The sequence below is a fragment of the Saccostrea echinata genome, unplaced genomic scaffold (genome assembly GCF_033153115.1).
Source record: "Saccostrea echinata isolate AGI-Se365-2 ecotype Australia unplaced genomic scaffold, CSIRO_AGI_Sech_v1 ptg000016l, whole genome shotgun sequence".
Lineage (NCBI taxonomy): Eukaryota > Metazoa > Mollusca > Bivalvia > Ostreida > Ostreidae > Saccostrea > Saccostrea echinata.
In genome coordinates, this window is record NW_026889765.1 from 21,205,368 (window position 1) to 21,232,241 (window position 26,874).

A 26,874-nucleotide genomic window follows, 5' to 3' on the forward strand; every position below is an offset into this window, starting at 1 on the left:
GTACAAATTTAAAATTTCACCGATTTTGAACTCAAAAACCTCACGATTCTATAATCAAATTGACCTGAAATGTGTCATTTAAATTTAAATGTGAAGTCGGTAAATAAATCGTTTATTGTTTTAATTTTGAGACATCTTTGAAACGCGGTTGATTTAAATTGTGTAATTGACAGAAAAGTCCTATCTATACATAAAGTAATAGATAAAAAAGAAAGATATTTTTAATTTTGGTAATTTGAACTTAGTCAAAGATACGCCATATATGACTTTAAATAAACTTTAATGACCCTAGCTTACCATAATGTTTAAAATAGAAGTAGATGAACAGTTACTTGATAGAGAGGAGGTAACCCTTCAGAAAAAAAAATCTTCTTGCACACCATTCGACATTTTCACCAAAAAGAACATTTTGTACATCAATAGGGAGACAATTAGAGAGACCAGAGGTCACATATAGTTTATACAATTGCCAAGACCAGAGGTCCTCTTATATAAAACATAATTAGGCAGACAATGTAGAGGTCACGTAAAGTTGTGAATGAATACGGAGACCAGAGGTCTCCATATATTGTACATTACAGTGTTATAGGGTGACCAAATATCACAAAAAGTTTATATGGATGCAGAGATCAGGCTTCTACGATACTAGACTCTGTTTAACTAAAAGACAACGCAAAAACAAAATAAAGGCAATAATTATGGAAATAAGCTTCTGAACATTTAACCATATGAAGAAAAATTACTTCTTTTTACTCCATAATTTCTCATATCTTACATAAACAAAGATTGCAACAGTTCTTTTATATCATAACAAAAATAAAGATTATGAAATATGTGGAGATAACGAACAGTATTCGAGCTCAAAAATACATTAAACATTACAAAATAGGAGCGGAGCAAATATGGACCTCCTAAATATCAGAGGTGGGATCAGGTGCCATGGAGGAGTGAGTATCCCATGCCGACCGGTCACACCCGCCGTGTGCTCCTTATCATGTTCGGGAAAAAACGGGAAAATCCGTGGACAACTCAGTGTGTGAATAATGGGCTAACATTCAGTTTGAAAAAAAAGTCAGTCAGCATTTGACTTAATTGCCAACAAGGTCATTGTATCGACCATAGAACTTACGAAATGATAACTTTAAACGAGACTACTGATATTCTTGCTTCATCAACTTCTTTGTCAATAACTTACCTCGTTTTAAAAATTGTTCAGAACATGCTCTTCGGTATTGCATCAACTGAGAGATATCATTAAGGAGACCAGAGATCAACTTAAAAAGTACATTAATAGGGAAACAAGATGTTCAATATAAAGTAATCTCTGGTCGCCCTATTCATGTACAATATACAATATTAGGTGATCTCTGGTCTCCCTAATTATGTACAAAATAAGGTGTCCACTGGTCTCCCTATTGATGTACAATATAAGGTGACCTCTGGTCTCCCTTATTATGTACAATATACAGTGTCCTCTGGTCTACCTATTGATGTACAATATAAGGTGACCTCTGGTCCCCCTAACTATGTACAACATAAGGTGACCTCTGGTCTCCCTATTGATGTACAAAATAAGTTACCTCTGGTCTCCATAATTATGTACAATATACAGTGTCCTCTGGTCTCCTTATTAATGTACAATATAAGGTGACCTCTGGTCCCCCTAATTATGTACAATATAAGGTGACCTCTGGTCTCCCTATCGATGTACAAAATAAGTTACTGCTGGTCTCCCTAAATCTTAACAATATAAGGTATCCTCTGGTCTCCGTATTTATGTACAATATAAGGTGACCTCTAGTCTCCCTATTGATGTACAATATAAGGTGAACTCTAGTCTCCCTATTGATGTATATAATAAGGTGACCTCTTGTCTCCCTCTTGATGTACAATATACAATATAAGGTGACCTCTTGTCTCCCTATTGATGTACAATATAAGGTGACCTCTGGTCACTCTTATTATTTCCAATATAGGGTGTCCTCTGGTCTCCCTTATTATGTACAATATACGGTGACCTCTGGTCTTCCAATTGATGAACAATATAAGTAACCTTTGGTCTCCCTATTAATTACAATATAAGGTGTCCTATGGTCTCTATATTGATGTACAAAATAAGTGACCTGTGGTCACCCTCTTGATATACAATATAAGGTGACCTCTGGTCTCCCTATTGATGTACAATATAAGGTGACCTCTGGTCTCCCTATTGATATACAATATAAGGTGGTCTGTGGTCTCCCAAATTATGTAAAATATAAGGTGACCACTGGTCTCCCTATTGATGTTCAAAATGAGTTACCTCTGGTTTCCCTATTGATGTATAAAATAAGTGACCTCTGGTCTCCCTAATTCTGTACAATATAAGGTGTCCTCTGGTCTCCCTATTGATGTACATAATAAGTGACCTCTGGTCTCCCCTTTCATGTATAATATAAGGTGACCTCTGGTCTCCATATTGATGTACCATATACAACATAAGGTGATCTTTGGTCTCCCTAATTATGTACAATATAAGATGACCCCTGGTCTCCCTATTGATATACAATAAATGGTGATCTCTGGTCTCCCTAATAATGTAAACTATAAGTCGAATACTGGTCTCCCTATTGATGTACAATATAAGGAGTCCTTTGATCTCCGTATTGATGTACATTATAAGGTAACCTCTGGTCTCCCTAATTATGTACAATATAAGGTGTCTTATTGTTTCCGTATTGATGTACAATATAAGATGGCCTCTGGTCTCCGTTTTGATGTTCAATAGAAGGTGACCTCTGGTCTCCCTAATTATGTATAATATAAGGTTACCACTGGTCTCCCTATTGATGTACTATAAAAGGTGACCTCTGGTCTCTCTATTGATGTACAATATAAGGTGGCCTCTGGTCTCCGTTTTGATGTGCAATAGAAGGTGACCTCTGGTCTCTCTATTGATGTACAATATAAGGTGGCCTCTGGTCTCCGTTTTGATGTGCAATAGAAGGTGACCTCTGGTCTCCCTATTGATGTACAATATAAGGTGACCTCTAGTCTCCATTTTGATATGAAACATTAGTTTACCACTGGTCTCCACATTGGTGGTATCTGGTGACTGTTTTGCACACTCTTGTCTCCTTATTGACATACAATACCTGATGACCTCCGGTCTCCGCATTGACATGACACATTATTTTATCATTCCATATGCAAGATATTGCTCAAAGCAAGCTTGTGACAATAAATTTGATGTGACCAGGGATGGTCCCTCCCATGCATCTGATCCTATCTCAGGAATTTAGGAATCTGTGTTTTATACTTTGTTTTCAAATTCCTTTGTTAATAGGATTTTTTAGATCAATCTCTGTTTGGTATCTCAACCTTTTTATTTGAATTTGTAGTTGAAAATCAGTTAATTTGAAAACAAATTCAGGATATTAAAACTAAATTTGGACTTAATTTTATTCTCATTTAAAGTTCTTAAAGTCTGTGGATTTTCCTTTTTCTATTGGAACAGATGTAAAATAGGATAAATTATAGAGTGAAAGAAATATTTTCATTCTTTTTGCCTTTATTTTTTTTTCGTTGTCTTTTAGTTAAGCAGAGTTAAGTATCGTAGATGACTGATGATAATACTGAACCATTGACCTAAATTGAACACTTTAGGTCTATGACTGAACGAATGAAGAAAAAGTCTCAATTTCCCTATGTGCAATTTTTAACACGGTAACAAAGACATTGGTTCTCAAACTGCTGATAATAACACATGTATTGTTTGATAAAGTTAACCAGTGAAACATTTGTGAAGGGGGGGGGGGGGGTCCGACACCGAGCCTTAATTATGACATCAACTTGTTGTCATGTTTTAATGTTTAAAACAATACCTTCAGGTCTCTGTTAATCTATTAGAAAGATCTATATAAAGTTATTAATATAATTGTATTGGAGTAAGACAGAGAAAACTGTTTTTTTAAATAATTAATCAAAATATAGGGTGACCTAGGGTCACCATATTGATACAGATGAATTTACTTTTGTGCCTTTAATGCCTGAAGAGTTCATATAATGTTTTATTACTACGCAAAATGACGAACTATTTGCGGGTGACCCGATGTCCTAGTTGAGCGTACGTTTTATCCTCCTGCGAAAGATTCTAATGTTTGAAGATAGGTAACACTACTTCTGTAAATGTTTATAAACGGATAAATTATTTCCGGATTGTGATCCAATAATCAACAAGTTGTTTTCGGTGTCATACGCAAGTCCGTATGGAATCAAATTCAAGCCGGTTTCTGCCGGCTCTAACAACAGTGCAAGGAATTTCCCGTCTTTGTCGATGATTTGTACTGACCCAGTTGTAGCACAATTAACGATGATGTTAGAAAGAGCATCCGTGCAGACTGCCCTTGCAAGCAAACGTCTGTAACGGAAAGGTGGTCCTCTGTAAGAAAATCTAAAATCTCCGTCACGTGTCATTGCAACTATGGCCGTCTTAATGTCAGAAATGATGACATCACCGTTCTTATTTTCTGTGATATAATGAGGGATACCAAATAGGGGTTTGTTTTTGGAGTCTTGCTGTTTAAAGACAGTGAGTTCTTTTCCAGCACTGTTGAATCGCGAGACCTTCGAATTCAGAGTACCCGCTGTCTTCATCCCTACCAACAGATCGCCATTGGATGGAGAGTTGTAGATACACCATGGAGTTAACGGCTCTTTAATACTAAACAGTACCGTCTTACTTTTGCCATCGCTTGACAGACGGCATATGTTGTTTCCAATGTCTAGATAAAGAAGGTCTCCGGATGATGTCACGGTGTGGATCCCGTGGCCTTTGTTGCTGACGTCAGAGATTGTGTGAAGCAAGGTACCTGATTGGTCAGCCAAAACAAGCTTTGAAAAATCATCGCTGACCCAGAGCCGATCTGATGAGAGAATCGTGATGTGGGACGAGTACTTGATTCCAGGCACTGGAATAGACTTTTCCAACACGACTTCCGGTAATAGTTTCAACATTGCGTTTCTTGGACAAAGGTATACAAGATTCTTTTTGACCAGGGAAATCACCTTGCAACAGAGTGTTCATATGCGTGCCAGTATATTAAAGTTGCCTAGAACCAAAATCTACAAAAACCAAAATTAGAAAGTGATCATTGTCACTGGTCATTTTGTTAAAAAAAAACATTCTGATTCTGTACACAAATTCTCTAGGTTGATATCAAAAAGTTGCTTGAGTTTCTCATTGTCAATATCAATATAGTTTTTGGAGACCAGATCTTCCATCAATCTGTTGGAATTTCTATGGGTCTAATTGTGAGCCGTTATAAGCACACCTATATTTGGTATTCACATGAAGCAGAATTTATACAGACACATTTACATGTAAAGAAGGTCTCATGCTGTGGCCTTCAATTCGACATTGAGATGACGTTTTAACATTTAACAGTATTCTTTTTCATTCCTGCGACCATGACCAGGGACACAAGGTGGGTGTGACCGGTCGAGAGGGGATGCTTACTCCTTTATGGCACTTAATCCAACCTCTGTTTTCAGAGGTCCGTGTTTGCCCTGCTCACAATATGTATTACACTTCTGTGAATGATTATTCGTTATCTTCACATGTCAATGTGTTTGACATGACACATGTATTTAAAATCTGGTTAATGCTACTTTCATATTTTTCGGTTTTAAATTTTCTAAGACTTAGTTCTCCAATTTTCAAGAATTTGTCTAGTGCAAATGTAAGTTATGCCAATAATTTTGTGTTAAGAGTAATGACTCTGAAGTGCTAGTATTGCTGCCTTAACAAGTTTCCTCACAAAAAAAAAAAAAAAAAAAAAAAAAAAAATTAATGTACCTTACCAGACATTTGTGCAAGATACCAAGGAATGTTATTTCCTTAATATAAACCCATTGGAAATCACTAGTATTTCCAATATCATAATTTTTTGGTGTCTTTATCTACTTAGACATTTTGAAAACAGTTTAAAAATTACAAAATAATGATAATTATGATTAATTTGTTGTATACTGTGAAGAGATACAAAACAGATATTCGAGCACCGTGTCGTCAGACCCAAGTTCATAATAATTTAAAGTTACACGGAATGAAAGCAATGCACTTCAATGTAAGTGTGAATTCGTTATAAGAGTCTTCACTGTTATCATGCTTTACTGTGTGTTTAGATTTTCTAATTCCTCACCTCCAAGTTTTCCCCATGTTCTAATATATACATGTACATGTAGGAACATTTATTTTTTGTTTTTGTTTTTGTTTTTTTATTTATTTTTTATCTACTAGAATCTATGCAATTCCTGTTCTCCTCAATTTCCATTTCTAGTTCAATTGCTACTTAGACTATTTTTAGATTTATTTACACGACATGTCATTACTAATGTCTAATATAGGACATATTGTAATTTTTTTGAGGTTTGTATTCTATATACATGTATAAATTTTGCAACGGGTTCGTAAGACTGAAAATTCAACTGGAAAAAAATTAATCATATGCAAAAGTTAATTTGCATGTAGATTGGATGGATGTAAATTTTGCATTAGGAGTAAATACATCTATCTTGCCCCCCCCCCCCCCCCCCCATTCGCGTTTACAAAACATGCACTTAGGTGCAAATTTGTGTAAAAGTACGTAAAATTTCCTTACCATGTGTAAATGGGCGATTGTGAACAGGGCTTTTAATTCAATTTATTTATTGATTCACCAAACATGTTGGCATACAAACATGTTACATACAAAATGAAAAAATACAGTGTGTTTTCAGATTACTAAAGTACATACTAAAGTACATTAATAACATATTCAAAAAGTATACCAACGCCATTCCATGAAATTAAAACCGATGGAACTGTACATGTAGTACTTGTGTATCCTGATGTTAAAACAATTTTTGGTAGAATTAAACAGAAAATATTCTGTTCATAAAAATCAAAACTTTTATAGTCCCTACCAAGCTTACTTCACCTCACTTAAATCAGACCTCTAAGAATGGATTACGTGGCATTTGTTTAAGAGTTGCATTCTAAAAGTATAACTGACAGACAGATAGACAGGCAAATGAAATGTTCCAAATACGGAAGTTCTATTTCCTTGACCAGAAGAGTTAACAAAATACATTTTGAAACAACTTTATGTGGACTTATTTAAAATATTATATTTAAAAGACTCCGAGCTTACTGTCTTAAATTCTTGTTATATTTAGTCTGTCGCGTCAAATGGAAATAGTTATTGATTTTGCTGACAAAGGCTACCACGGTATTAGATTACAGTTTGATTGTTTCCGTTTATGATATATATATATATCTATGAGCTGAGAGGGAGAGAGACAGAGAGAGTATCGCATTAACTCAAATGTTTATGACAAATAATTAGGTATCCATTGTACAAGCATACATTGTATTAATATCAGTCAAAATGCGTTACTCTTTCTAATCCTCCGGCAAATTTCAGGAGTGTGGGCGACGCCCCCTCCCCCGTCAACAAACCTTGATGAGTGAAGTGAAGTATCCTTCATTGAATCTTCTTGCTGTCTCGTTTCAGGAAACAGATTATGTTCGTCAGTAACTAACAAACACATTTTAGCAAGAGTTATCCCGCTTGCACCTTGTACATTTATATAAATAAACTCGTGTAGGTCGATTAAAGTGACAGATCTAGACCATCTAGTTTTAAAATTCATAGGCGTCGGAACCAGGGGGTGAGGTGGAGGGGGGGGGGGGCTTAGCCCCCCTCCCCACTTTTTTTGCAAAGATAGCCATAATATAGGCATTGAAAATTGGGGCTTACCTTTTTTGTTGGGTTAGCCCCCCCCCCCCCGACTTTCAATTTGCTTCCGACGCCTATGAAATTCAAGTACATGTACAATGGATAAGGTGGGTATGCAGTTAATATTGCAAGATCCAAATGTTTCATTATATATTATTCAATTTGATGTGGGCAATGCAGTAGGGAAATGATTATGCATGTTTAACAACTATTAATTTCTTGCTTTATAGATCTTTTTTTTTTTTTAAATCTTGTTTAATAGTATAATACATTGCCACAAGCGATGCTAATATTTAATCGATAAGCATTTGTTTTATCCGGGGAAGGGATACAGTGATAAGCAAAAAATTCTCCGGTTAATTTGATTAAATAATTTCTGCATGAAAGATTTCATATCAAAAATATTTTCGATGTTAGTTATGAATCAGCTTCCTCTGTTAATTATTCTGTACGAAAGGTCATGTCTAATTTGTGTGTGTGTGTGTATATATATATATATATATATATATATATATATATATATATATATATATATATATATATATATATATATATATATATATATATATATATATATATATATATATATATATGCTTTTTTCCAGAGTTTTGTACTTTTCGATGTTAGATATACAATCATGTAAAGTGTAAATTTGCCCTTCTGCGCGTGTATTATAGAAATGGGTGTTTTAAATTGTATGGCGCATTGGTCATTTTTCCATTGTAGTTAATTACCCATGTTTGAAAATTATGTGACATTTACAGGCATTCAAGTTACTAGATTGTATAGTCTTCATTTAATTTAGATATATCAACGACGTATTATTAATTAACAATAGTTATTTCCATTCATAAGTCGACACAATATATCCCAGTGAGCTTGAAATAAAAGATACCACGTCGCACAGAGTCTGGCACATCTGTTTCATACATGTATATGGATATTTTACCAGAAATAGACGTTAATGGGAATCTAACAACCAAGCTTTATGATAAACGCAATAACTTTAACTTTGCGATCGTCAACTTCCCTTACATGTACTTATGCTGAGTTATGTAGCAATATATACCCTTGTCACCTGCACATGTGGTGTACATCGATACGCAAGAGCATGCTCTACGTATGAACAATTTCTAAAACGAGGTACACTGTAAGTTATTGACAAACAAATTGATGAAACAAGAATATCAGCAGTCTTTAAGTCATCATTTCGTAAGTTCTATGGTCGATACAATGACCTTGTAAGCAAATACAATCTATCATTATAAGTTAGTGATGGGAAATTGGAATTTTTTTTCATAATCGATATCGGAATAATCGGATGCACTATAATCGATCAATAATCGATCGAATTCTAATAAAAAAAAATTGTTCATTTTTGAATGAAAAATAATTGGGTAAAAATTCTGAGTGATTTTTAGAATACATTTTTGATATATTTTGTATCATTGGATTCATTTATTAGATAATTATTTAGGATTTAGTTAAATTCAAAGAAGAATGAATCAAAAATCAAATAATTTGCTTTTAACTAATATTTCAAGTAATCGATTATCAAAATTATAATCGATTATCTATAATCGAGGACCATTTCGATTAGATAATCGATTTAATCGATTAATCGGTACATCACTATTATAAGTCAAATGCTGACTATGTTTTTCATACTGATTGTTAGGCCATTATTTACACATTGAATTGTCGACGGATTTTTCCGTAATTTCCCGATCATGACAAGGAGCACACGGCGGGTGTGACTGGTTGGCAGGGGATGCTCACTCCTGCGTGGCACCTGTTCCCACCTTTATGTATTTGAAGGTCTGTGTTTGCTCTGCTCCCGATTTGTATTGTTTTAATGGATTTTGAGCTTGAATACTGTTCGTTATCTCCATATTTCACATAGTGAAATACTCTTAAATATCCAAATACTCTGGAATATCCAAAGTCAGTTTCAGAAAATAAAGTTGCTTTCGCGACCCCTTGAACATTGGATAGAAGAATTTTAAAGAAATGTATTGATTTTTTTAATTTCATTTTTTAGGATATTATATCGGATATACATTACACTCAGGCCATTAAAAAATCAAACATTTACATCTTGTTAGAGGGGATACTTTCCCAAAAATAGATTCAAGCACCTTTGATTTACCCTCAGAATATGATCTACTTAACGGATTTGATTATTTACTGGGGGGGGGGGGGTAGGCACACTTCTCTTAACTAATTGCCTTCCTTATAAATGTACATGCATGAATATTCCTCTCCGCATAATTTGATCCGTATACGCATGATGTTTCTGGGGTATTTACATTAAGTTTTTTTTTGGTTGTTGCTGCTTTACAATGGAAATTTTGATAACTCTAAAAAATTTCAAGGGGGTTTGTGACGTAATCAGGTTTTTTTTTTTTTTTTTTTTTTTTTTTTTTTTTTTTTGGTGCGTGGTTAAGTACGTGTATCAGACGTGCATTCTATCAACAGCTGTATATACATGTGCGTACCAAGTACGCAATTACATGTACTTTTACGTTGTAAAAAAAGTCTATTAAAAAAAAGACTTATAGATGTCGTGGCAATATATACATCTCATTCTTATAATTTACATACAGTAATGTGGTGATTAATTGTTAAAACATGTAATACATGTACATACGATATCTACAACTTAGCGATGATTATCAGTTAATACAGTATTTAAAAAAAAAAAAAAAAGATGTGAGATTCCAAACATGAGAATACGTGCATAACACACTAAAATGAATTTAGAAAATATACAAGCGGAACTTTAGCTTACGACTATTTTTTATAACATTTTACATATATTGTGACAATATTGTATATATAGGATATATATAAAGCACAAAACTCGATCGTTGGATGAAAAAATAATCAACACATCAGAAAAAACGCTTTTATACTGAATTATTAATTATTCAAGTTGAAAATTCACCAGCTTGCAGGGTTTAAACCCACCACTTTCTTCCCACCAGGAATCCCAACAGGGCTTCGTCATAGACTCACACTGAGAGCCTCATTGCAACCCACCAAATAATGAAAAAAAAAAAAACATTGTCTTATTTACTTTCACATCGAACACCCCCTATATAGCTCCGCCCTGTTGCATATGGGATTTATTTCACGACACAGGAGTCAAATGACAGATTTTTTTTCGCGAGTGTGGAGAACGAATGAAAATAAAAGAAAACCCTGTTTTACTGGTGAAATAAATTCACCAAAAAAAAAAAAAAAAAAAAAAAAAAGACATTGAATTTCATTCTATGAAATAGATGTCTTCTTGTTGAAATTCAAAACAAATTAATATATGTCCGTAAACTGACGCAAAAGATAAAGAACTAATGACTCTGCATGAATAATTATACATCTTTCATTAACTCTGAAACGTAAAATTCTTAATTTCACAATATAATACATGTAACTCTGAAAAAAAAAAATAGTGGGGGTTCCGGACACCCCGACTGCCCTTGTCTGTAAAAATATCAATTTTATACAATATATATATTTAGATCACTGAAAATGTAATTATGTACATGTGCACTTACGGGGCGCTCTGACATTATTGAAAAGTGTAAATTCTAAAATAAGTTGAAGATTGTGTTACATGTACCATGTTTTGACACAGAAACTAACAGTGGCATAATAGAGAGAGAGAGAGAGAGAGAGAGAGAGAGAGAGGAGCCGCATGCTGTACACAGAAGAGCTGGTGTTCGTTCATCGATCGGAAGTCGCTCTATGGAGATCGATATCTCCCTTTACAAAACAAACTTATTCTGCTACAGAGTCTGGTGTAGAAACACGATAGTTCACCATAGTTAGGGGGGAAATAACCTCACAGGCCGCGTGCAACCCAGGCTTCTGATTCCCTCCAAAGGATCTATATACACAGGCGCAACCCACCCCCGCCCGGGAAGTGTGTAATGTGAAATCCTCTCGTGGAGAATTTTTTAGTGCATTTTTATTGGTCGATTTACATTTAGTAAACACATCAACTCGTGAACAGAAACTATCAGCACCTTCTGTTTGTAACACATTTCTGAGTCATTGAGAATGGGATAAAAACGCGATTTTTTTTCTCTTTGTTTTTTGTGGTGACGATTGTGGTGTGTGGTTTCAAGGACAATTAGAAAATGCCTGTGCGGAGAGGTCATGTGGCCCCACCGAACATCTTCATTGACACGATAATCCGGAAATTTGATGGTCAAAGTAAGTTACGGTTTAGTAGTTTAGACTTACCATTCACGTTTCAGGCGGGAAGAAGTGTCACTTGTATTGTCACGAGTGACGAGGGCACATGTGACGTTTGGAAACCACCAGAATTGTGTGTGGTATGAGCATCGCTTTTTACGTTGTATACATTCCGGTATTTATTCATTACTTACGTTCAAAATGCAGGTACGGTACATTTTAAAATTTTATAGGAGTGGATCTTTGAGTATTTAAAATACAACGTCGGCGATATATAACATAATAAATAACATTTAAATATTCTATTTATTTGTCTGTTTAGATGAGTATAGAAATTGAAAGTTGACAATCTGTTATTACGTAATATATCAGACTCTAGACATAATTAATGTCGCCGTATCGGATCCAATGTTATCAAGAAAGGTTTTTTTTTCTTTCCCCGATTTTTTTTTAATAACCTTTTTTGATATCACAATTTATAATGGGCTGGCAGATTTTAGAAGTTATCATTCTGGCCTTGATAATAACATTAGATAATGAAAAAGTCCTTAATTGGGAAGAAAAAAATGACAATGCTAATGTTGGACAAAGACATAAAAATGTTGCTGATATATTGTCCTCAACTGGGAACAAAATAATCTGTCCTTATCTACCCCCCCCCCTCCCCTACACATACACACACAGAACTCAGTGGCGGATTTAAGGGGGGGGGGCGCACCCGGCGCGCCCCCCCCCCCCCAAAACTGTCAAAGTTAGCGTAAATCATAGTTTCACCAAGAAAATGTAAAAATGTGTACTTGGTAGACCTCATTTTTACCCTACAAAATGTCTAGAATCCAGGAGCTTCCGGGGGCTTCGCCCCCTGGGCCCCCACCAGGGCTTCACCCTGGACCCACTGGGGGCCTCAAGACGGCCCCCAGACCCCCTGCCTACTTTCTGCGCCCCCCCTAACTTCAATTCCTGGATCCGCGCCTGGAACTTCTGGACTTGGGCATTTTTTTCTTTTAGCTTGAAGAAGAAAATGAATAATCTGTCCCTCATAATATTGGAATTACATAGTCTGTCCTAAAATGGCATGAAAATAAAATATCTGACACCCCAAAAATTATAGGCAGGCCCCCCCCCCAAAAAAAAAATTGTCATCCCCTTAGAGAGTAAGACTGGGATATTTCTTAAATGGACTGAAAACGTTCCAATAAGAATTTGAAAGATTGAAGAAACATCTGCTCCATTAGAAACAAATATATGATATATATACTGTACATGTATATTCACCAAATGCTAGCAATGAAAAATTGTTCATGTAATTCCTCCATACATAATAAATACAATGTATGAAAATATATATGGAAATTTAATTTTAATTTTTAAAAAAATGTATCATTGAACAGTGAATACATACTCTGATTAAACTCTATATATAAAATACATTTGTACAGCATGATATTTTTTTGCCAAGGAGAAGAAATTTATGTACAAGTATAAAAGTCAATAGGCTATATATAATAAGATGAAACACATCTTAGAGAGAAAGTTTGGGAGTTGATCCCTTTTGACATTTCCTCTCGGAGATAAGAGGCTAATTAAATCTTTGCAATGTATATTTATCCTATATATATGTTCAGATATCAGCCTTATTATTTCTGGTTTTTCATCTCATTGTATTTTCTCATGTTATAGATAATTCCCCTACATCGCTTCATTAAATCGCAAGTGCCTTGGGGTATGGTAGTAAATTGGTATTTATAATGATACAGGGTTATTTGGGTGGCTGATGTATTGTTTGGCTGTATGAAGGTCAGAGAAGGGGAAATATTTAAGGTTCTTCGATACTCTGATAAGAGAGGTAACTCTTAATGACATCAATGTCCATTTATTCCTTTATGAATTTTTCAAGTTGAAGTCTGTCTTTTTTGTCCAATTTTGCCCTGCAAACAAATATACTATTGTTTGTGTTTTACTTAAATATATACATTTCTATTGGAAAATATCATAAGAATTGAAGAAACATTTTATATGAGTAAAAAAGAGAGTTTATGAACCTTAAATATTTATTGTATATCTGTTGAAAATTGAGATAAATAGTCATGTGCACATTTTCTGTTTTTGGGGTGCAAAGATGAAATAGTTGTGTCTATGAAGTTGATGTGAAATTTGATTCAGTTAAGGTGAGATAATCAGGTGCATATGAGAAGTCTATCGAAAGTAAGTGAATATAGTCATGTGCAGATGTTGTCTATTGGAAGTAGAAGTGAAATTTATATCTATATTTGTAAGTAAAGGGGAACTATAGTCATGTTGTGGAAGTAGAAATGAAATAGTCATTTTATATCTATATTTGAAAGTTAAAGTGAAATAGTCATGCACACATGTTGTCTATTGGAAGTAGAGGTGAAATAGTCATTTTTTGTCTATGAAAAATAAGGGGAAATAAGTCAACGTGTACGTTTTGTCTATTGAAAGTAGAAAATTGAAATAAACTCATTCCTTGACATTTCACATGTTTAAATATAGAATCTTAATTGAACAAGGAACACTGCATAACCGTACAAAAGGTTTTGGGGCTGGGGGGGGGGGGGGGGGGGGAATGGATGGAACCGGGTAGGAGACTGAACCAGATGGGACCATGCAGGGTCCATAGGGTGTTTGAAGAAAGAAGATATGTTTCAAACAGAAATTTTACACAATGGTGTTTTTTTCTGGTCAGACAAAGTAAAGATCACTGCATACAACATGTACAATTTACCCATTGCTCTCAGTGGGTGATTATAGTTAATATAGAGGTCAAGAAGAGGAACCTATATTGTATATTTCTTGTCTGCTGAAAGATTTCCCATATTTTCCCTCTGAATCAGAATATATCTTAACTTTATCACGGAAGTATGTTGCTTTGATTTTTTTGGGGGGGGGGGGGGGGGGCATTTTAACCTTGCAAATACTTGGGCTCATAGTGTCCTATATGGTAAACTTCCTCACAATTTATTAGTTATTGATATGTCATTTCCAAGCCTATGTATTGGACTAAATACTAAGTAAATTCAGATTTTTGATCTGAAAAGTAGGTTTTTTTTTAATTTTTCAAGGTTTTTGATAAAAGTTTGTATGTATCATCTGTCCTTGATTGCAGAAAAATATGATGCTATTTCACAAATTTTGTAATTGTAACATGATACATGTATATGACTTTTCCAAAACAATTTATATGTCAAGTTTTTCAAGGTCTTTTTTGATTAAAAAGTAACCATCAAAGTCAAACATTACTGGAGCTTTGTGTACCAAACAAAAATGTTATTGGCTTATAAAGGAGAAAATTCTGATTTTGAACTAAATTATCAGCTAAAGATCAGTAATGAAGTGAAAATATATGATATAAATGTAACTATTATGTAGTCTTTAAATGTATTTTTTGATGCAGGTAGATCAATTTGAGAAAGTATATGGAATAGAACCAATTGTTGTTCATCTAGAGCATTAAACTATAGTTATATGTCAATGAGTGCTAGAGGGATTAATTCAAAAGTCTGGTAATTTGTTTATAATGCCTCATTTTAAGGACATTACAGCACAAGTAAAAATTGATTGGAGACATTATTTCCATTATTATGAAACGAAAAGGAGGGAAAAAAATCCAAATTTGATTTGTGCTCTTCATTTTAGTAATTTAAAGACATTTATTAACACTGTAGAACCACATCATAAGTGTTTAAATATTGAATCCTTCTACCGTTGTTATTAGCAAGGAAAAATTTGAAAATGATATTTTCACAATTATTATGGATAATTTTTTTTTTCAAGTTAGGAAATCTTGGAAAGGCCCAGATTAATTGATAATATTAATCAAGGGTGATATATGTATATCTGTCGCGCCTTATATTTTAATTGGTTCTAAGAAGAAATAAGTATAATTTATAAGAAAGAGATTGATTCATTGTCGTAGTTTTACTTCCGTTACAAGATTATATCACTCTTATGAGATGGCACTGCTTGCCTGTGAATTCCGGCTTTGAATTTTAAGACCTTTACTCAGAAGTCAGGGCCATATGTTCGATTTAAATTTTTCATAATTTCTGTTGTAATAATTTAATACTACAAGGTTGGAGCTAAATTTTTTCCAGGTTGACTAGACTTAAGTTCCCCAGACATTTCATCCAGAAGGTGATTCGCATGCAGATTATTAGTGTCCAATTGCTTACCAAGACTCTACAGTACTGCATACAAATTGGCCCACTAGAAACTTGATTCAAGGTCACAGCAATGAAGATTTACCAAGGGGACATCTTTGGCTACTGAATTAGTTTAAGTCAAGGGAAGAGAAGATACACTTGGGACAAAGATTTCACATAAGGATCTGTTTTGAACTTGGGCAAAAATCACCTATTACATATGTAATTATCCAAATTAAGGCACACTATGGGTGAATCTTATAAAACCAGATTCAGGTCAAAGCTAAGTGATGATATATAACCTCTGATCAAGGATATTACAGAAAGATTTGATTTGTATTTGACTTTTTAAATATTTCCCTTGTTCCTCCAAGCAATTTAGTGTTTGTTCTTGTTTTAGGGTACATTACTGAACATTGTGGTTTTACCTAAAGCCACTGTGAGGGCCAGAGGGAGAGAGGGTATAATTCCATTAAATCCATTTAACTAAAATCAGATTATATGGGGTGGGGTTGGGGGGTAATTAAGTACATGGAAGTACTCTGTGGGTGAAGTTTGAACCAGATTGGGCCAGAGGGAGAAATTAAGGGATTAAAGGTGTAATCCATTCAGGTTATTGAATACCAGATTATCCAGGGAAAAGGGGGGGGGGGGGGTTATACTTGAAGAGGGAGTGAAATCTACAGGACACAGGTCTGTAGAGAAGAGCCAAATGAATTTATTGTTTATATTGAATGGCTTTGTTTGATTGGTGTATGTGGTTTGATGAAAGTTAAGGGTGATTTGTGACTGATATATATGTATGTATTAAGTAGAGAATGAAACTGGTATATAATGTGTTGAACATTAAGGCGACTTAGGGTGTTGTAGGGATGTGTATATCTGTACATGTAGTTTATATTAAATCTGTTTCTTGAATAAATTAGACTTATTTTAGCATGTATATAACATCTAGGGGAGCTGTGGGTTGTACAGGTATAACAAATCTTATGACAGTTGTCTAGAATCTATCCTTTACCTATATATAGTCACACAATACTTACTCTTTATAGGATAGTTTCTTTTTGCTAACCAATCTGGGAAAGAAATAGATGCAAAGAACCCCTAAACGTTGAAAAATGTGTCATATATTGTTTCCTCAGCCAAGTGCTTGCAGTTGTAAATTTTATAATATTTTATAATATTACAAAACCAAAAAAAAAAACTCCTAAATATACACTGGTTTCATGCATTTGTCAGCAACATGAGAAACCCCAATGTAACAGCTGGAAACTGTGTGTGATCTATCTTGGTAATTCTATAATGATGCCATGTCTCTTTATGGACATGTTATTTCGAAGAATCAACCAGAATTAACATTTATTCTTTTAGTGAATTCCTGGTAACAATCAGTTGAGCTCTATGCCGATCTATGTTTTAGAGTAGTCTCCACTCTCCACAAAGCAAGTGTGACTAAACTTTATCAGATCTGGGTGTGATTGTAATATCAGAATATGAAGCATATGACCTTACAAAACTTCTTGAAGGTGGGGTCCAATTGAGAGAGAGAGAGAAAGAGAAGGAAGGAGAGATAACAGCTAGATCAGGAGGATGGAGAATCGGTGTGCATTTAAAAGCTGAATTTGTTGGGCCAACTTTAAAAGGATTTTGTTTCCCTTTTTTGACTTAGGATGAAAATTGGGTTGGTAGGTTGGTGAGAATTTTTTTTCTTTCAGAAAGTTTCAATTTTGATGCTGAAATTTCAAAATATTTTTTTCCAGAAACTGAATGCATAAAAAAAATAATTGCTTCCTAGAAGATAAAGAAAAGTTTTGAGTTGGGCTATTTTTATCCTGTCGGTCAGGAGTCTCAGAGCAACCAAACAATTTTTTAAAGACGGCCTTGTCAAATCATTTAAGGGGAACTGATCATAAATTCATATAGGTACATGTATAAGATTTTATGTAGGATATGAGTCAGGTCAAGAATTACAGAGAACTATTAAGAGTGTTGTAATCATTCTTTCAATAGCAAATATAAAAGAAATTTAAAAATATCAAATAAAGTCATGTAAGATATATCTTGAAGTTTTTACTTTGCCCCATCAAGTCGATGATATCAAGGTTTGACTGTATGTGTGCCAATTGGCTAAATAATGAAAAAGACTTGTGCTTTTAGGTCACAGGATCATGATTAATTGTTTGGAGTAAATTCATAAGTATTTGTGCCCCTGAACATCAAGAAGAGGCATTCGTTTCCAACATATTATAACTACAGTCAAACCTCATTATCTGAAACTCTGTGAGACCGAGAAAAAACCTTGAGATATCCGCGCGAGGGTCTGAGAAATCATGGGTTAAATACTTCATATACAAATAGGTGGTTAGGACTTCTCAATCACTTCGACATATCCATGGTATTTAAGATATATATATCTGTGTTCGAGATAACTGAAGTTCAACTGTAATTTGTGTTGGTTTGAGACTTATTTTTTTGAAAAACATTGACTGATAAAGACTAGTGGTCAGAGATGCAGCATATATCATTGCAATATAGAATAGCTCATCTTTTAATACGAAACTTAATCACAGTAGGTATATACCATGATAAATGTTTAGTGTATCATTTCAAATTCTATTTGTTATTTCTTGTGTGGATTTCTATCATTCTATCAATCATTCAGAAATGAAAGAAGGTGTAGTGTGTGGGAAAGATGAATGAATTTGTTTATGCAGGGGTTTTTCAATTATTGTCCGTAACTGCCATAAACTTTAGTCAGATAATTTGGGTCCAACGACCTGCAGACTGGTGTAATGATCAAAACATGGTATGAAAAATTGGCAATCGGTTTCCATTGACAGAGGTTTTTCATGATTATCTATATAATGTGTACAGTCAGGTTGTTAACTGGGATTATGACAAATTGGAAGGAAAGTCCTCTTATCTACAAAATAAACAAAAGAGATATCGGGATAAACGTATATATGCAGAGATTAAATTGTGTAAATGCTAGTTTGTATTCAGAAATGTTTGATTGATTGCTGGCCATAATGCCAGTATCATTGACAGGACCAGGGCCTGATTGTCATTAAAGGACCTGCACTTTAACTCCAAAGTGCGAAGTGCTTGACACATGCACAACCTATTTTATATCTACTTAGTTTTGTCGCAGGCGGGTCTTAAACCAACGACCTTCTGATTACAAAGTGATCTACTGTGCTGTATCGAGTGAGTTAATTACTGTAATCATGGTAATATTTGAAACTTAAGATTTAACTTGGATTGAAAATTTGTTGCTTTGATCTCTCTGGTTCAAGCTGGCAACATTGAATTAAAGGTACAAATCTTTCTGCTAGGGTACGACTAGATCATGTAAATCTTTTGGGTTACTGGTACAACTGTGTAAAATGCCCTTTGTCATTTTGATCATTGCAGTCCAATTTTATGAAGTGTAGAAATATAATTCCTGTATCTTCCACTCAATCCAGTACTGTAAACATGTAAAAAGAGGAATGAGAAATATTACCTTAATTTAAATTTTGAAGGTTTAAAATGTTTCAGATTATACAAATTTGACTCCCCTTTGGAGCAATGTACATTGACAGGTAATATTATACATTACAGTGTACTTTTCTCATTTTTCCAATTTTAAGATATTCTTAATTTAAAATCATATAGTACACGTACCATCAGATGTTCTTAGACATATTTAAATCAGCATTCATTACCAGGAGTGTCTTAAATAGATATCGACATGATCAAATGATGAAAATCCTTGTGTTTGTTTTAAGGAAAATTTAACAAATTCATACTTTTAGTTGGCATTTCCTAGATAATTGATCAGCTACTGAGGAAGTGTGTAGCATAACAAAACATAATAAAATCTCACAAAAAGTGCATGCGTCAATTACTGGAACTGTTAGAATAAGAAAATATTAATTTAAAAGTTTAAAAAAAAATTGGTTGCGTATGTCCGTTATTAATAAGCGATAATTTTCATCATTAACTATAGTAACAACTATGAAGAAAAAAAATAAGAGTTCCTGCAGTTATAATATATTCTATTCACTGGTTAATTTATTGATTTTTTTAACAGCCAATTAAAAAAAAAAACCAAACCCAAAACACCATAAAATTCATTGAGTCTCAAGCAGTTATAATATATTCTACCTATTGGTTAATCATGTTAATTGATTATTAAATAATTGTCTTGTTTTTTTTTTTTTTAATAAATCTTGGTTAATAAATTTGCCGTCATCAGTTATTCAGTAATAACTGTATTTTTAGATAAAAAAAATGTTTACCAGCTGTTAACAAGCAGGTAGTTTGTACGTGGCCTTTGACATTTAAATTAATTTTGAGCAATTTGATGAGTACACAAACTCTTTGCAAAACAATTGGTATGTTTTAAGAAAATTCTTAGCCCAATGTTTGTCGACGGTTGAGTTGTGTGTAATATTTATGGATGATTCAGTGCTTATAGTTTTCAGTACATAAATTCCAGAGCAAGGTCTTTGTGTCCATGTACATACAATACAGCCACTCAATAACGAACTAAACAAAGACAGAGTTACTTTTTCACATCATAAATAAATAGACTTTTCCACTTCGAATTAATTTACTTAACACAAAGGAAAATAAATGTCTGCACATAAGTTTATTAGTTGTGTAAATAGTTAGGGCAATAATTTTCTTGTGTATACGCCACTGTCGTTGGGTAAATTAACAGCTGGTGAAACATAAAGTCATTACCAAGGATCTAGATCTTTTTTTCTTTCTTTATTTTTGAGACCGTCAATTATAAAATTTTCTTATTTCATATTAGTTTTCTTATGGAGTCGTTTTGAATGAACCAGTAAAATTATTTATCAATTAATGTTCAACCATAGACATTGTTTAAACTTTTCTCTATTATGCACTATCAGAATTTTAAACAGTGGAGTTTGTTCGATATTGAATTTGCTTTTTCAATTATTTTTAGTTTTTTTTTTAACTATTGTAATTTCTTATGAATGTTTATATACATGTATATATTACTTTATATGCAACTTATAACAAAGAAAGTTACAGGAATTTTTTATTTTTAATTTTTATAATAAATTGTATTATTATACTTCTGGTAAAATGTTTTCTATATAAAGTTAAAAAGGTAAAATTATTAGGATATCTTTTATAGTCTGAAAATTTCCACGCATAGCAAAGCCCGGGTAACAGTTTTTGCTACCCACACCCTCGGAAAATTTTCGTGCAATTTTTGCAGCCAATTTTGATTTCCTGTAATCAATCTATCTATAGACTTATGATGTCATTCTGACTTCAGTAGCATTGTGACGTCATCAGGATTTCAGCTCATTTTAGCAGTGGTATCTTATTCCAAATAATTGTTCAAAACTTTTATAATTATTTTTCTTTCATGTTTTCCTATGGAACTGTTGTATCAGGTAAATCCAACCCTCAGAAATATTATGATACACATCAGTATAATAAAACGCTTATCCACTGGCTGTGAGTAGGAATTAAAGCTGAGACTTTCATCAAACCCTTGACAGGAACTATTCCCCTTGGGCAAGCCCTCGGAAAATAGTTTCCTGTCGCGGGTTTGATAAAAGAGCTATCCCACTCACAGCCAGTGGATATGTGTATACTATATATTATATTTTTTCATGTATGGTTTTGATAGTTCAGGTTCTTTAATTCAGAATAATTCCATAATATTCCCAAAACTGAATTGTGTTACTTTTAGTTTTTCTTCTGATGTCGCTTAGTAAAAATTATTTTGCACAAGAATATTTCTAAATAATTAGATAAATCTTACGCAAAAGGAAATTATCCAGGTCAAATTGAAATTCCAACTTTTATAAGAATTGAAAAAGTTTTTTTCTCTCTCACATTTTCAATGTCTTTGTCCTCCTTTCAATTATAAGAAATTTCCTCTTTAAGTATATTGTACCAGTATATATACAGTGATTTCCCTTTATTTCAAAGTAAAGGGTTAGAGATTAATTTTAACAGGCTTTTGGTAATCTCTGTGGACCTTACAACAATTAAATTTAGATTTATTAGTAATTTCAAAGTGGCATTTTTTATCAATTGAAGCGGTCAATTTGGCCGGTAGCCGGTTCTTAGGGAAAACAGTGATATATAAATGTTTGGTTGCTGGCACAAGTCTAGCAGTGACGATAGTGCGAGCAGTGATCATGGTGATCGAGGCTATTAACATGAAAAATCTAAACTTTGTTAACATTAGGATCCTAAAGCATTGAAGCCTGAATTGCTCTACACAGGCTGTTAACAAAAATAGCTAGCGAAATTGGCTTTTATTAATATCCTACTGGAATTTGGAGTGGTTTCCATGGAAACTGATTGAATTTGGTGTGATTAATTATTGTTTGAATGCTCGAGTCCCCTGCATACAAACGACCCTAAATTAATTTGCAGAGGCTGAAGGGTTGCAGTTTCTGCCTCGCGGTATCCCCTTTAGAGTTTTGCAAAGTGAATTTAACAATCAGCCAAACAGTTTATTAGCTCTAAATATTGTTGAAAATAAGTTTTTCGTGCTGAATGGCTTATAATTATAAGGTGGGTTGGGGGAGTTTAATTGACTGTAAAGAAACAAACATACAGTGCATGATGAACGCTGCTTATAATGAATTCACAATTTTCATTTTCTGAAATTATATATCATGAAATTAATGGATATAACAAATTTTAATGTTGAAATATTAGTCCCTAGCAGTTTGCTATGATAAGTTTATTTTACTATAGTATTAGTGGGCTTTAAAACAAATATACACATGCACAAATTATACCAAAACCAATGAAAAACAAAAACTGCTACAAGCAAACGAGAGGTATTTGTGAAAAGACTGATGCCACTGGTTGGCAGCTAAATCATGGACAAAATTAAAGTTTTTAAAATCTTGCCATAGCATTGTAACTTTTTAGAAGTTATAGTCAAGTTAAAAATTTTCAAAGTAAGTCAAACTCCAAGGTCTTAATTGAGGTCAAAAAATATATATGTTGATACCCAAAGAAAGGTCTTGTCAAAAGGAATATACATGTGAAATGTGAAAGCTATCAGATGGTGCCTGCAGCTGGCTTCAACTTTTCAAAAATTTTGGCCAAGGTTAATTTTTTTGAAAAGTAGGTCAAATGTCAAGGTCGAGAGATAAAAAAAAATCTTGGTATCCAAAGAAAGGTCTTGTTACAAATGAAATATGAAAACCCAGGCCTGGCTTCAACTGTTTGAAAGTATGGCCAAGCTTGATTTTTCAAAAGTTAAGATCAAACTCAAAGGTCAAGAGGTAAAAAAGAAATGTTAGTACATGTACTTAAGAACGGTCCTTGTTGTCACATAGAATTATAAACATGTGAAATACAGAAGTCCTAGCACTATCCATTCAGAAGTTATGGCCAAGGTTAGAGTTCTTCAAATCTCATGATGTCAAAAATGTTGGTACCCAAAGAAAGGTATTTTCACAATTAGGATTACACAAAATGTTATGTGAAATTATGAAAACCATTACACCAACTGTACAAAAGTTACGGTTAAAGTTAAAATTTGGTTGAAGTTTTTAAAAGGTAGGTCATACTCCAAGATCAAGAGGTCAAATATGTTGGTACCCAAAGAAAGGTGTTGTCACAAGGAATACATCTAAGCATGCACTAAAAAGTTATGGCCAAAGTTAAAGTTTAATTAGCAGACAAACAGATAGATAGATGGACAGATCAAAAACTTATGCCTTTGGATCTTTGAATAAAGGGGGGGGGGATAATAATATTTCTAAGAAGTATTAAGGTTAAGGAATATCTAAATATTCCAAATTAAATATTACCCATTAATTAGTTGAAATATTTGATGAAATTGCATGATCATGTTGCAGTCTGCCATCTGGATTTAATTGTAACTTATAATTCTTTCAACATGTTCAAGAAAAATTGATTTTTCTAGAATGCATACAAGTCGTAAATTAAAAGTGGGAGTTTTTTTTAAGTCTTACGTAGTTGGAAGGATTTAATTGTTTTGTAGATAAGCCCCCATATATTCTGACCTGCTAAAAGACATTTAATTTCCTAAGTAATGTAAGATTCCTTTAGAGTAAGCAAATCTCATAAGGAAAAAACATGCTAAAATCATGAAAATAATAAAACTAATTTTTATTATACATGATGGAATAGTTCTGGAGAATAGTGTCTTTGATGTTTGCAATAAATGTAGTAGAATGCTTATAACAGTAGAACTTATTGGTATATTGATCTGGGTAAATGTACTGGGAATGAGTTGTAATCCAATCCACCTTTTCGTTATATGTATTTTTACCTCAATAATTATATAGAATCCTTGAATATACCAGCTAGCCCATCAAGTTCAAGATAACAAGGTTAGACTGTATATCAATTAGATATTAATGGACCACAACTGTTTGATCTGACACTAATTTGTCTGAACTCCTGTCTGTCCATAATGAGTATATGTCAGAACTTTATCATTTTATCTGTCTGTCATGAGCTTTTAACTCTCAGATTATCTCTAACTGGGTGGTTGTCAGTTCTTATAATTATTTCCATAGGACAGTCACTTACATGTAGGGGCCCCTAAAACAAATAGTCACGTCAAGCTCCATGTAGCCAGGCCATTTTCTTTCAATTCCTATAATACTGAGGAGTGACAAACTTTAAGCTGATCACTATAGTTATACTATATATCTAAAGTTATACAGTTAAACTCCATTATAAAGAACTCACTTAAAAGGAAATGGTTATAATGATCGAACTATTCACAAATCTGGCATAAAATTTTTCACTATACGAGTCTTTATAATACACAGATCGATTTATAAACTAAGAATCTTAGAAGGAATTAAGCCAAATCTGAGGTTATACCAATGACTTCTTTATAACCAAGTTATACTGTACTTAGTATTAAATAATCTATTTTAATTAAAGGCAGTATTTTTTCCCTTGATGATTCATTGAACATGAATTTGCACCACAATGTTTAAAATTATTCCTTAATTTTGTTTTAATATGGAAATGTCTAAAAATGTAAAACTTTAAATACATTTTCTCTCTTTGTGCCTTATTATATTGAGATTAGAATAAGACTTTGGGTGACAGTTCTGGACTCTGTAAATGGAAAACAGCATTGTGTTTAATTAACATGTACATGTAGTTTAATGAAGAAAATTTGAGTCATGCAATTCATGATGCACCCAAATGTTACATGCAAGTTTTTTTTTCAGTTAAATTGAGAATCTTGAATCTGATATTAATAAACTACAGTAAAAGAAATATCAATATGCTGCATCTTATGAGCTCCAATTTTGTTTAATGCAGAGATTTTTTTTAACAAATAATTTTGTACTGATCGATCAATACAGAAAAATATTTCATCTGTGCATGTCTAATTGACATAATGTTTGAGCAGACTGGGGAGAAAATGAAACATTTCTGTGTACTTAGATGAAGCATTTCCATGGAAATCATTTATTATATCACAATAAATCTGCATGTTTCTGGCCATGAATTGGACAGTATAAAGGAACTTCAGTCCATCAATGCCTATCAATCAAAGTTAGTCTGTTTCATATCTGCCAGGGTCTAAGAGAGTGTTTGTCTCAAGAGGGCTAAAGTTACTGTTTTTTGACAGCATTCAAACACTTGAATGAGACAGATTTATGGCAAATTGCTTCTGATGATTATCTTGTAGTTTGAATATATTGATTAAATGTAATGTTATATCATTTTGGAACACATCATCAGTTCTGCTAAAAGCTACACATCTAAAGATTTTGTTAAGGATCAATGCCATTTTCTAAATTCCAGATCAACTATTTACTTAACTTTTTTTTATAATAACAGAAAAAAAATAATAATTGTAAGCTAGGGCACATGGTCAACAAGGGTTTTCCTCAATTAGTGTAAAGATTAAATGCAATTACAGATGTAAAGAATTTTAAGTACATAAAAGTTTTAACCACATTCTACAATATTCAATTATATGAAAACAAAATCCATGTACTGTACTATGTGCTCCAGTAAGTATCAAGCTATATGGCACTGTGAAAATTGAAAAGGAGCTAGGGGAAATTGTTATTTGTTCCATGACTTGCATAAATTAAGTTTATATATCTTAAAGCTGCATGCACACATTAATTCATGAAAAGGAAGAGAGTTATCTTTATCCTCCATATATCTCTCCTCTAGATTGTACTTCTCCAGCCCCCGTATAAGCTTTATTGGGATGATGAATTTTATTTAATATCTATACAAATGTATATAAGGGAGTGCATTTGTTTGGGAATGTTTGTTATGGTGTGTAAATTAAAACTATAGGCAAAAGAATCTACAAATTTATGTGAATTTCCAACAGCATTAGAATAAAAGTAAATGTTCTAATTATAGTTTTAGTTAAAATAATGTAATGGGCCAAATTCAAACAAACTTGCCACAAAGCATCTTTGGATGAAAGGAATTCAAGTTTGTTCAAATGAAGGGCCACATCCTCTTTCCATGGGAGATGATTTAGAATAAGTGAAAATTTTATGGCATATGCAGCACAATGAACATCAAAGTTTTACATACTAGGAATATATTGGAAAAATTAATCTTTAAAAATCTTTTCAAGAACAACAAAGTCATAATTAATCTTATTTATATGGAAGCAACCTCAAGTAGTGTAGATTCATGTTCAAATCCTGACTCCCAGGGGTACTCAGGGTAGTGCAATAAATGTTCATTGTGTTACATAGAATTAATATATATAGAAAAA

General features: G+C 33.3%; 2 protein-coding genes across 2 annotated transcripts in view; one reads left to right on the forward strand and one right to left on the reverse strand.

The window, feature by feature from the left end:
- Window positions 1–4,155: 4,155 nt before the first annotated feature.
- Window positions 4,156–4,995, reverse strand: LOC133188215 (tripartite motif-containing protein 2-like). The gene has a single exon (XM_061323591.1). It carries the CDS (start codon window positions 4,993–4,995, stop codon window positions 4,156–4,158), a length of 840 nt encoding a protein of 279 aa, XP_061179575.1.
- A 6,694-nt stretch (window positions 4,996–11,689) lies between these two features.
- LOC133188548 (potassium voltage-gated channel subfamily H member 6-like) overlaps window positions 11,690–26,874 on the forward strand; it is a 46,833-nt gene continuing 31,648 nt past the window's right edge. Inside the window, exon 1 of the mRNA XM_061324018.1 lies at window positions 11,690–11,979. Coding sequence (XP_061180002.1) covers window positions 11,904–11,979 — 76 coding nt within the window. The 5' untranslated portion in view covers window positions 11,690–11,903. The remainder of the gene's footprint in view (window positions 11,980–26,874) is intronic.

Bases quoted from the DNA above. Each gene is read 5' to 3' on its own strand.
- LOC133188215 (XM_061323591.1), bottom strand. From the start codon at position 4,995: ATGTTGAAACTATTACCGGAAGTCGTGTTGGAAAAGTCTATTCCAGTG.